This window comes from Thunnus albacares, chromosome 2, assembly GCF_914725855.1.
Source record: "Thunnus albacares chromosome 2, fThuAlb1.1, whole genome shotgun sequence".
Lineage (NCBI taxonomy): Eukaryota > Metazoa > Chordata > Actinopteri > Scombriformes > Scombridae > Thunnus > Thunnus albacares.
Genome location: NC_058107.1, coordinates 35,692,818 through 35,706,399, shown reverse-complemented (window position 1 = coordinate 35,706,399; position 13,582 = coordinate 35,692,818). Strand labels below are relative to the sequence as shown.

The window sequence follows — 13,582 nt, the reverse complement described above, 5'->3', positions numbered from 1 at the left end:
CATTTACTTTTCTGTCGATCGACTAATCAATTAATTGACTAATCATTGCAGCTCTACACCATAACAACTAAGTTGAACTAAGGTAAAACTTTGTTTTATTATTCAGCTTGTTAGAGAGTTCTTCTGCCCCCTGGTGGCCAAAAATGATCAATTCATACAGCTTGAAGTCATTTATCAGGTAGAAACATCAGATTTTCTTACTGTCTGACATTTTGGGCTCTGCTCTCAGCTTTTATCAATATCTTTGACACGTTTAATACTTTTAATGATTGATTGCTTGATTGAAAAAAAAAAAAGTTGCAACTCTAATCATGTGGTTTTGGCCAGTGGTGGATGTCACACATGTGGAAGAAAACAAAAAAATAGCAAAACTAAACGTTAAGTCAACATCCTTCACTTTCCCTTCTGCTGCTTCTAGACCCGTAGAGCTGTATAGACGCCGGTTACCTCGGCTAGACGACGGATGACAGCCCGTCAAGATGACTGACAGGTGTTGGGGTTGAGAGAACCTGACTGACTGAGTGGGAGGACGAAGGTACAAACAGCACATTTCAAGAATCTTTGAGGTGAAATGTGGCTTAAACACATGAGTCCTGACATCCATTACCAAGTCAGTTTTATTCTATATAGTCCCAAAATCGCACAACACAAATTAGCCTCTGAGGGCTTTAACACCAGGACTTCCACTGTCCATTTTCTCCCATTAAATGAGACCTCAGGTTGACTGGATCCTTTCCTACCAGCGGAGATTCACAGATCTGAGATTCTGACAGACAGAAAGCCAGAAATATCGCCTTGGGGTGGGGGGGGGGGGGGGGGGGGGTTAGCTTCTATGTTTAACACCAATTAGACTTGTAAAATATTTCACGCGGCTGCTAATTTTTAGAATCCGACGTCTAGAGCGGAGACGTGGGCAGAGAAAAAGCTTCCTGTCGTCTCAGTTTGACGGCTCTTAACAGGAGCAGACAGTTGAGGTCAGGCCTCTGTGCTGTTTCATGTCGCTGTGCAGGCAGCGCTGAATCATACACTGTAACGACGGATCGGATTATAGTCAAGGGAGCATCTATTCTTCCCGTTTCCACCTCAGACACACATACAGTAACATTCAGGAGTTGAACTCCAAGCAGAAAGTTCGTCACCTAATAAGCAGAGCTCTTTCTAAAAGGATGAGTTCACAGTTTTTCAAGCTTGTCTTTATAAAACAGTCAGGTGCCGATATAAACCATGTTCATACTGGCCATTAAAAAATCCCTTTGTGAGTCTACAGAGCTTGTTTTGTGCAAAACTGTATTGCAAACTTTATCTGAAGCTACTGTGAGGCCTCAGCAGTCAAATATGCTTCCAAATAATCTTTTTAGTGCTGAAATTCCAGCTCAGAATCGCTGTCCAGGGAACAAAAAGAGTCAATTTTGTACTAAAACGACTACATTCATTCACTCACGGTAGGCAGGTCCCAACGACTGATTTTAAAATTTGGAAAAAGAGAATTATGGTATCGGATCTATGCTCCGAGTTTAGAAGTCAGAATCAGTATCAAGACAATTAAAGTCCTGCCTGTTGCTAATTGTTTGAGAATTGAGATTTAACCACGTCAAAAGACAAAGATGTTATTACCGTCAAGTCTTTATAGAGTCAATTAAAGGTAACTTTGCACTATGCAGCAACAATGATTGTGTGAGTTTATTGCATGTCACGCTCTGCAGGTCGGCTCTAATAAAATCTTGGTGATAATCAGATAATCAGGCTGTCGGATTGAGATGAAATGTTGAATAAATAGAATAAACTATGGAGGACGTCGTCAACCATCTGCAGCTCTGATGTTTGAAAATGTTTCACCTCCATCATTTTGTTTTTTTTCCTTAACTTTATTCAAAAATGGTGCTCATGAAATGCTGAATCAAACCGGTGTACTCTGTGTATTCTCTCTTTTAAGTCATATTCTGATTGGTTGGCTTGTTGGGCGTCACGTTGTGAGAGTTTGGTCTCAGACTGTCTTCGGTCTCCAAAAACATCAACAAAATCGATGAGATCTAGGACACCGTTTCTTATTGACGACAAAAGATTTCGTCAAGTTTGTCTCACGACTTTCATCTCAAACAGCCCAAAATCACAAAGAGGCTTTTAATGAAGTCTCACAGCAGTCAAAGTCTTTCTTTTCCTCCGTAGATACACCAGTTCAGTTTTTCATTATTTTTGAGGCACAAAACTATTGTCTCAAACACTAAAATATATTAAATCTTCAACAACGTAAAAACACTTTCAGTTTTTGATGTTTTGTTTACCCTCATTGATATAAACGAGGTAATCATTATAATGAAATACTATTAAACAGCACCACAAACTACAGCCTATAGCAGGACTGTTGCAGACTGCATTAGTTTAAGTATCGACAACTATATAAAGTGTAATGAAGATTTTAAAAAATGGATAAACTGACTGAGGATCAATAGATTTACAGAATATAGTTACTGGTAACTAATATTGAATCAATGCTATTTAGACTGTTTGCACAGTTTTTTACACAGACAGTGCTTTATACTGATTTAAAACTAACCTTTACAAGTCCAAATTTATCAGTTGATAAATGATGTCATTATTTTGTCTCTTTAGGGTTTTCTAACACGGTTTAACAATCAATACAAGATGTAAATCACGTTAGTAAAAGGCTGAGTCACAAGACAAAAGTTCAGTTCTTGTCAACATGTCATTAGCAGGTTGTTTTATGTTCAGTCTAATGTCTGAAAATACAAGTAGATATTCAGTAAATCCAACCTGTCTGTCTGTTCTCGTGACTGCCTTGAAATAATCCTCGCTGTCCCAGTAGACACCCGTCCTGACCAGCAGTCCGCAGCTCCACCGGCTCCAGCACCACATCGCTGCTTCGGCTCGGAACCAGACCAGAAACCTCTCTCTCTCAAAATCCATAAAACTTGCAACCACATCAACGGGGCTCCGAAGCTCCCACTCCCCTTGTCACAGATTGGTCGAAAAGCCCGCAGACGCTCTCCTCATACATGTTTACTTTACCAGCTGTGTCAACAACGTGAGGAACAACACTAGAAAAAATTAACTTTTTTGCTGGGAAATAAGAAAAAACGAGGGTTTGCAGGAGCTCAGCAGGTTCATCTATGTCTGTTAAAGGTGAAGTGAAACCTCTTAGTGACAACAACAACACCGCAAGAGTTAAGACTCTTTGCAAATGTCAAGGAATAGAAAATGAAAGCAAATAAAAAAAACTTTAAGGGAACTTCCTTGATTAACTTTAAGAAGGGAATTACCACATTTCAACGGTTGAATGCTCATAAATATTATCAGCGGTCGGTTCATTTCACTTGCTCTTTGGTCGACTTGCTCAACTTTGGCAACAACAAACCATTATTCGACACATTAAGAGCCTCGTTGCATTCAACTGGAAGAATAATGACACTGATATGTGGATTTTATGACCCCTCATTTACCTGAAGTTGTAAAACTGTATGACCTAAATATATTTATATCACACCTGGATTAATATCCTGGATGAATGATTAGCCGTATGTGAAAGCTGCTGGCTAATAGTTACCTGGTTAAAAGCCATTGAGATCAAAATATCTCTTTATTTGTGAGTCTTGGCAAAGACAACAGCTCCACATACAACAAATAACATAAAGGCTATAAAATATATAACACAGACTTATTATTAATTGGATTAAATATGAAGAGAATAATCAAGGATCACAAATCCCACAGGATCAAATGCATTAAGATTGATAAAATAACTGTAATAAATATACTATGATGAGTAAGAAGATATGCAGTTGATTTATAAGCTCAAAAGAGTTCTGCCTTTTATATTTTATACTATCTACTGTACTTTTTATTCATTATTTATCAATATTTATACCTTGATGTGTGGGTTGTTACTGTCTCAGGGCACAGGTGTAGTCACAATAAAGGCCTTCTATTATATTCTATTACATTTAAATTCTTCTAAAATAAACACATACAACGGATAAATACAATCCTGAAATGCATGACACTCGTGACTATAATATCTTCAAATTCCAACCAAATAAATAGCAGTTCTGCCCACAACTTTAGTGGTTTTCAGCTTCAAACAAGCTCTAAAAAGCAGCTGTACATGTTGTTATCTGGTTGGTGCCTGCTGGATGTGGGAAGTGTTTATTACATCGACTTTATAAGATGATAATAGGTCGATGTTGTGTTTACAGCTTGTTGCCCCCAAGTGGCCAAAAGAATCACTGCATGCAGACGTAAATAAAATGTTTCTTGCCCTGTTTTTAAGGACTGGATGAAGCAACACTGCCAGAAGAAAACCAGGGAGAGTCAAAAGGCATTCTGGGAAATGAAGGAAATAAATAAGTAAAGTAGTTTATGAGGCAGGTGAAGGGCTTTCTGGGTAATCTGTAGCAAACAGATAAATTGAAGCTGCTATAATCTATGTTTTTTTATAGTAACGCTGTTATCATTAATTATCAGTGACTCTGCAGCTCCTCTCGGCTTTACGGAGCTTCATAGTGAGTTTCAGCTCATTGTTTATCTGTCCGACTGCAACTTAACTGTTTTGGTTCACTCTCATTGCGTCGTTTTCAGCTGTTTTCAGAGAAAAAGCTCTAAAAAGCCACTGTACACTACCTGCTCAGCACCAAAACAGCAAACAGACACAGTTAGCTGTAGACTAGCTGGTGAACATAGTGGAGCATTTAGCAGCTAAAGACCCAGATATTTCCCTCATGAAACAGTAGAGAGCAAAAACATTACATTCACCAGGTGGACAGAAACTCCAAATGAATGATAATCTTCATCATATCAACTTAAAAAGTGATGTTTGTGTTTACTTGTTTCCGCTGCCTCCAAGCGGCCAAAAATATCAGTTAACGCTGGTTTAAGTGGTACAGACGCCCTGTTTCTGCTGCTGGGAAATAATCCCCTATGAGAGAGTTTCCCAGTAACACACAGCGAGACAAGAAGCCTCTCATTCACACCCAGTGAAGCAGCTCCTGAGAGTTGAGAGGCCCGCCTGTCTTGCTAGCCGCTAGCAGCCTCTGGATTTATTCCCTGCCATTGTTTCAGCCAGCGGAGCCATTCAGGTGCTCCTCCGAGCTCCGAGCTTACTGCCATTTAAAAATGCTTTCTCATGCCAACGGCAGCCAGCCGGGGACGGTCGGGAGAGCAGCTCCTCTCTGACGACGGTCGCCCAGGCTGAGAAAGAAATGTATTATGTATTTAATGTATTTGTCACATGTGACATTCGGACAAAACTAGGAAACTGAGGACATCACCATCAGCTGTGAGAAGTTGTGAACATTTTATAGACGAAACGATTAACTGAGAAAATAATCGGAAGATAAATCTATAATGAAAATGATCCTCCTTTAGTCAGATTTAACTGTTGATCTGCATTTAGTTTCTACAGTTAAACTTGTAAAATTCAACTAGTTTTCTCAGTGTTGACACTGTGATAAAATGCTTCAGTTCCTCAGAGGATCATCACTTACTGAACATCCACAGTGAACTGTATCAACAAGTCTGCAGACATCTATTCATTTCCTGTAGAGCCGAGCGACGGTTTGACAGCTCGATCAGCTGACGGTTGAGAAACGGTTTGTTTTTAACTTTCTTTTTACCATCACTGCCTGCCTGTCAACTATCCTGTCACATTTCCGCACATCACTGTTCCGCCAGCCTGCTGCATAAACATAAATGTTGTATGAAATGTTTGTTTTAAATGGCTGCGCCCTAATTTTTTCATCATCTTAATGTTGAATTAACTCTACCCAGCTGCCTTAATCATGATAATAATGTGACATCATAAAAACCATGCAACAATATGAAAGGCCAGAGCAGAACAAAACAGCCAATAACTCGTCAGTCACATGTGGTTTTGATTGATATGTTGTTAAAGGGAAAAACAACAACTTTACTCGTTCAGGGCCTCTAGATTAGATATTAGATTTTTGTTTGTTATTACAAGAGTAGTCCAGCCAAGAAAAGCCATAAGTCCAGCTTCACTCCACATGATTTTGGGCTACCTTGTGGTCCTGGTCTTGAAGAGGGACTTTAATAGTTTGAGTTTATATCGAGCTCATTTGTTATAAAGTTGTGGTTTATAAAAGTGCTGTAAGGCTGCAACTAACTAATTATTTTCATTATTAATAAGTGTGACAGTTACTTTCTTGAATAAGTGATTCATTGTTCAGTGTATAAAATGTCAGACAGCAGTGAATAATGCTGATCATTATTATTCCCTGAAGCCCAAGTTAACATATTCAGATGACTTGTTTTGTTTGACCATCAGTCAAAAACACATTAAGATGTTATCATGGAAAAACTGGGGAAACTAGCGGATATTCACATGAGAGAAGCTGCTGAAAGATTAATTTTTTTGGCGTTTTTGCTTTAAAAAAAATGACATAAATCATTACTTAGTTAGCAAAATTGTTGGCGATTAATTTTCTGTCAATCATTTCTGTTGAGCACGACCATGTATAGGGGTGATCAATGGAGAAATTCAGCCTCAGGGCTCGTAGGAGGTTGATCCAGCCATGAGTCCGGTGATTTACACAGATCTAAAGTTGTGGGATTTGCAAGACACACAAAAAAACAGAAAATGGTCAAAATCAAAGCATCAGAAGCTAAGATATTAAGATTTTTTAGTCCCAAATATACTATAGGTCACGAATACTTTATTTCCCATAATGTACCCAGAAGCAGAGGCCTTCCTTGACTGAACAACCCACTTCTTTCAAACTCCTGCTGCAGTTTGTCACACAGACTTTCTTTCTGTTATAAGTTTCTGGTCCCGAGCGTACGCTGAGATAACCCCGATGACATCACCATGAGATCATCAGCGGTTCATTTCTCAGACTTCACAAAGCTCCCACTACAGCCACAGACAGCGTTATACAACTGTTTTTACTGGCCGGTGGTTAAAGACTACATGCCTACACTATATTTCAAACATATCACCCCCCCGCCTGACCCTAATGCAACAGCAGACTGACTGCAGGGAGAGAGAGAAAGAGAGAGAAAGAGAGAGAGAGAGCGAGCACCTTGGTTTGAAATTCAGCTGACAGCAGATCTCCACCTCTCACACTGACAGCGCAGCGGAGGGTCAAATCTGATTAAATATTATTGTTAGAGCATGTTTCATGCAACAAGTTAGCCTGACGTGCTTTACAGATGCTGTTTAAAAGCCGTTCGGGGTGAGAATCGAGTTCAAACACCGACTGGAAAGGAGGAGGATGTGATTTCAGCTTTTTCGTATCACCGGGATCTCCTGAAAGGACTCAGCAGTAAATACATGCTGAGCGTTTCCCACAGGTGGAGAGTTACTTTGTGGAAGGTAGTCGACTACAAAACAGCTGCATTCACAAGCTAATTTCTAGGGCTGTAGTCAATCAAAGAAAATCTTGGTCCACTGAAATCGTACATAATCTTCAACCAATTGATTAGTCGCGGGGCGGGGGTCAGCTGTAACGGGAGAGAGTGCACAGTGAACTCCGCAGTCACATATTTCTCCGCGTCGGTTATGCTAACCCATTGTTGCTAACTTTGGAGCTAACCCCCTTCACTTTTCCAGCACTTGAGGAAACAACAGACTTGAGTTTTTAGCATTTATTAACTGTTACACACTGGAGTCTGTACTGTACATTTACTGCCAGACTGACAACTTACTGCTAACCTTTTCCTCTGCTCCGCTCGTATCCACCGTCACTTTCCTACAGCTCACTCTTTCCCGCTCGCTACGCGAACGTACTACGTAATGCCGTATTCCTTAACGGAGTTACGATACCAACAGTTTCCTTGGTAACGACACAGAGGTTGACTCACGTACCGGAACAGCGCTGCACAGACACTCCCAAACACTATTGATTTCCGAATCAATGGATATTTGGCGTTATTTTTGACATTAAAAAATATTTTTTTGGCCTGGCGGGAGTTCTTGTTGTTAGAATTATAGGAGAAACACTGATTCAGTAAACGCTCAGTACAGTTAGACCCAGCAGTCTCCATTAGGTTGGGCAAGTTCAAAGTTGTGAAAACACCGGGGGTGTTTTGAGTGTTTGGGTGTTTGTTAGTCTGTCCCTCCCGCCGCAGGAAATAATGGATTAATCCTGGAAGGCTGTTGATGTCGCACTTTTCTCCTTATGAAAGTAACATGGAGATTATTCGACCAATGAGAATTTGGTCAGACGAGAGCATATGACCAACTAGTCGACCAGGACACTACAGCCCTACTAATTTCTGATGAAGGAGGGCTGGTTTACAATCTATAAGGTAGGGTTGACCCAAATGCTTCAAAGCTTTGTTCGATGCCTTCGTATCAGAACAGCAAAATCGGTAATCAAACATTCGTACCCCTGCTCTCATCTCGTCTACCTGCGAAACTTTGCGCGTCCAACACAGCGTCATAGGACATGTGACTCCTTAAAGTTGTCAAGCATCTGGAATAACTTCAAAGTTTGCCAGATATGCCAAAAGATACTAGCACTTCACCTGAAAAATGTAAGTAGTTTCTCGGTTGTAGACCCGACACCACGCATTCAACCTTTTTTTTGATTAGGCTAATGTTAGCATGACTTGTACATATGATATTATAGTCTCTCTCAACCCAACCGGTCAAGGCAGATGGCTGCCCACCTTGAGCTGGGTTCCGCTTGAGGTTTCTTCCCATCAAAGAGGAGTTTTTCCTTTCCGCTGTCGCCAAGTGCTGCCAATGGGGGGATTGTTGGGTCTCTGTAAATCACAGAGTCCAGTCTAGACCTGCTCTATGTGAAAAGTTCGAGCTTCGAAGCCCAAACAGAGGTATTAGGGACAGCTCTACTATGAGGCTGCAGACTTCTATCAGATCACAGATCAAACTAAATGCCCACACAGACTTTTGAAAGGAAAAAATAATCAATGCAGGTATCCAGTAAAATTCACAACATGGCTAAAAGTCTGTGTATATATCTGTGTAGTCTGTGTAAGCATAGACGTTCTGCCGCTAACAGCCTCCACTCCTCCGGTTTCAGGTTTTCCACCACATGTGGGAACGTGGCTGCAGGGATTTGCTTCCCATTTTAGCCACAAGAGTATCAGTGAGGTCCAACACTGATGTTGAGTGATAAGGTCTGGCAAACAGTCTGCCTTTAGTTCATCCCAAAAGGTGTTGAATCAGTTGAGATCAGAGCTCTGTGTAGACCAGTCAAGTTCTTCCATGCTGAACTGGAAAAAACATTTCTTTACGGAGCTGGCTTTGTCATATAGAACAGTAAAGGGACTTCATCAAACTACTGCCACAAAGTTGGAAACACACTATTATCTAAAATATATTTGATTTCCCTGACTTGGAATTAAGTGTCCAAGCAAGTTTGTGCACAAGGTTGTACATATTAGAGCTGCAGCTAACGATGGTTTTCATTGTCGATTGATCTGTCGGTTGTTTTCTCGATTAATGGATTAGTTGTTTGGTCTTTAAAATGGTGAAAAATGTCGATCATTGTTTCCCAAAGCCCAAGATGACGTCCTCAAATGTCTATAAATCAAAGATATTCAGTTTATTATCAAAGAGCACAAAGGAAACCAGAAAATATTCACATTTCAGAAGCTGGAGATTTTTGCTTTTTTTTTTAAATCGATTATCAAAATAGTTGTTGAATTCTCTGTTGATTGACAAATCAATTCATTGACTTATTGTTGCAGCTTTAGTCCACATACTTTTGGCCAAAAAAGATATATACAGTATGTGGGAAACACTCCCATTATTCCATATTTAAATGTTGCTTTAAGAACTGAAAATCAACAACAGCACTACAGATGTGCAAGACAATGGATTGTTTTTGTCATACAGTCCTGAGGGCATCAGCACATCTATAACTAAAATTCCATTTTAGCCAAAAATATATAAACCAGTGTCATTTAAATGGCTGATAAAAGCAAAACTGCTCAACAAGGATGCGAGAAAGAGGAGGAGTACGGATTTAAAGTGTAGAAAAATATTAATAAATAAAACCATTTTAAATAAAGTACAGTGAAAAACACTTCAGTCACCAGATAAAGAGCTGGTTTAATACCAAGCTCTTCACATTTAACTATATTTCTGTAAAACTCGCAGATTGAAAACAGTTGAGAGAAGATCTGCCGGCGTCTCTTTATTGTTTACCAGTATCAGGATTTATTAACGAGCTGACACAGGAACACATTCATTAGTCGCCTGTGGGATTAATACAGACACGACCAAACATGTCAGAATATCAAAGAGCATGGCCCCGTCTGCAGGGAGATGGTTGCCCGGGCGTGTTGAGTCGGTGCCAGTGGCAGCCCGACACACACACACACACACACACACACACACAGCTGAATGAAGGCAGCGTTCACACTTAGCACCGTGACCTCTTTATTCTCCTCTACCTGCATCCATGTGGCCAGGTAAGAACAATCACAGGGAAATTTGGCAGATACCAATAAAAAAACAAAACAAAACCTGATCCCGCAGGAACAGAGGTGTGATTCAGGTGAAGCAAACAGCCTCAAATCACACCAACATGACAAGAGAGAGAGTTTGAAATCGAGCCAGCAGTAAATCCAGGCACAACATAACAACCGCAGAGAGTCAAGACCAGGTGAAAAAGTCACCTGATGAACCACAGAGGAAGTAAACTACAGCATCAGCTAAAGCAATAGCTAGCGCTTTACTAGCTGGTCACCAAAACTGCTCATTAAACTACTAGTGAGTCATGTGACGTTTGTTTACAAGCCCTAATTGGCTGGAATAAGTCAACAACTTCTCTTCATGGTCAGACCAGGAAAAACTGGAAACGCTGCCCTCATGTCAGGCATTCAAGCATTAAAAAAAAGTTTCACGAGGAATGTAAACGTTCTGAAAAGTCAAGTTTTATGTCGCTCATATTTCTCAGATCATGTTTTGTTGTGTTGGATGTGATTATTGTAAATTAATGTGTTTTTATGTAAGTTTGTGACACAAATTTTTACGCTAGATCTCCCTACTAAAGCCAGAGACACTTCCTGGTTAAATAAAAGTTAAATAAATCAAGTAAACCACACATACATTATTACTAGCCAAGGGTCAAACCAAATGTAGCGCAAATTTTAACCAAATTTCCAGAAAACCATCCAAAGAAAATGCTAATTAATGCTTGTTTCCATCCATTCCTGTTATACGAATAGTAGGAAATAAACAGCAGGTGGCGCTAATTCTCCAGTCGGCGCCATTAACCCATTACAGAAGAAGAACACACCTTAAACCCAAACTTTCTCTGCCATATTTTGACTTTTTTTTTCTAATTTACAGCATTTACACTCAGGTTTTTTTAAGCACAAATTGAAATTTTACATTAAAACAGATTGGATAAGATGTGTAAGATGTTCATTTAATTGTATATTGAACTGTTGAACTTTTCATGCATTACAATCTATTTATCTATAATGTGTAATACCTTCTTGTACAGTGTGCTGAGTCTTTAAATAAACTTACTTTCTTACAAATGCAAAAGTAAGCACCCACACATCCAGCTGTTCAACGGCACAAACACACACTCACACTGCGGCACTGCACACACACACACACACACACACACACACACACACACACACACACACACACTTGTGTCCGCAATTCTGCAATTACTCAGAACTGATTATTTTGTTGATATAAATTCTAAAAAAGTGACTATGACACAACATATTTCCCGCATCTTAAGATAAAAACGCATGCAAATATGTTTGGTGTGAGTGTCATGATGGTATACCACTGATGCACACACACACAATAAATACTTTAAAGTACTCTACAGTATGCTGTATGTGTGCTAACACTCATGAGCGCACAGAAACACAAACACACACACACACACACACAGACAGAATAAGGGTATACACACACACACACTTGCAAACACACATTCAATTACAATTTAATGTATTCTTACAGACATGCACGCAAGCACAGATATTCAAATGCACTCATGGTCTCTCACACACACACACACACACACACACACACACACACACACACACACACACAGAGCCAGCTCTCTGCGGTGTGGCGGCGTTGCATCGAGCTCACCAGGTCGTCCAGGATGGTGACGGGGAAGTCGAACATGCACATCTTGACGGGCTGAGCGAGGGCTCTGTGTAGGCTGAACAGAGACTTGGCTTCCATGCTGCACACTGAACGCAGCACAGCGCAGCGCAGCCGCTCGACCGCTCGCAACACACATACAAAAATAAAATAAAAGATAAAGCAAACCAAAATAAAATATATATATATATATATATATCAAGAAGGAACTCCCACAGCTGGCTGCTCGCTCCCTCGCTGGCTCGCTCTGCCTCTCACTGAAGACTGCGAGGAATCCGTCTCAGAGAGAGAGAGAAAAAAGAAAAAAAAAGAGGAACCCTTCCACCTCCTTCCTCCTCTTCTTCCCAGCCACCAACAAACCCTGCGCTCCCCCTCGTTTCCCTCCCTCTTCCTCTTCTCGTCTTTTCCCTCCTCCTCCTCCCTCCCTCCCTCCCTCCCTCCCTCCCTCCCTTCCTCACCAGGGAGCGTCTAACTGTCAGCAGCTGCTCTCTTTACATCTTTACGTCTTGTGGAGGTATTGCCCAACACTCAGCTGTTGTGCCACAACCGCAGTGTGTTTGCTTTCTCGCGGCTGAAGAAGTGCTCAGACCACGGCGCTGCATGCATCTTTCTGGGCAAAAACAAAAAAACCCAACCTTGTTGCCCAATGAAATGCAGCAGGTACACAGAGAGAGAGGGGGGTTCTGAGTTGCCGTCTGACTCTCTTCTGCTTCATTATGCTGCAGCGATTTAATCAAGAGAGAAAGACCGGCTCTGTTTTGCTCCTGTAGTGCCAGACTGTCTGTGTGAGCCAATTAAAGATGAAGCAGGGTGACTGATGTATGAATCAGCCTCCCCCCTAATTAATGTCGCTGGTAAAAAAAAAAAAAAAAAAAAAAAAAAAAGTGAAACCAGACGTTCTGGCAGGTCACCAGCCCTCATCTGAAAATTGTTTTCTTTTGTAAATATGTACTGAGATGATGAAAGAAGCCGACGGAGTCTGAAAATCCTGAAGCTGCTGCGATGATGCTGACTCCTGCCTTTCTTACTGAGCGTTATTAAATGTTTGATGGTGTTTCTGCACTGAGACTACATGTCAATCAAACAATGTAAGCAGCTCTGTTATGTCTTCTTCTTCTGATCGTTGACATTTTATTAGGTGGAGCTCTTTTCTCCGTGTTTACTGATGTATTAGCTTCTACTGTTCATGCTAATGTTACATTCAAGTCACATCCAATTTAAGTTTGGTGAGCAGGTTCCTGTTTAGTGTGGGTCTTGTACTCCTACTAGGATGCATGAGGAAACACATCCACGCTTGTGTCAAAGTGATACATAATCCTGTTGACACTTTCATGCTATTCCATGTTGTTGGTTGCAGTTAATGTGCCAGTAAATGAAGACTATGCCAGCAAAAAAAAAAAGGCCTGGAAGAAGAAGAAGACTCTGCTCACTAATGAAAACAAGTTCAACATATTCAAAAACTCAGATTTACTAATGTTTTACAAGGAAGGAAAAAGT

General features: G+C 40.5%; 1 protein-coding gene across 2 annotated transcripts in view; it reads right to left on the bottom strand.

Moving 5' to 3' along the window:
- LOC122967885 (ral guanine nucleotide dissociation stimulator-like) overlaps window positions 1-13,582 on the bottom strand; it is a 73,393-nt gene that overhangs the window by 46,778 nt on the left and 13,033 nt on the right. The window contains exon 1 of one of the 2 annotated variants that reach the window (XM_044332694.1): window positions 12,071-12,398. The exons of the other annotated variant lie outside the window; for it this stretch is intronic. Within the exon in view, the coding sequence (XP_044188629.1) occupies window positions 12,071-12,166 (96 nt within the window). The 5' untranslated portion in view covers window positions 12,167-12,398. Of the gene's footprint in view, window positions 1-12,070; window positions 12,399-13,582 lie in introns of those variants that run through there. 2 annotated transcript variants of the gene reach the window in all.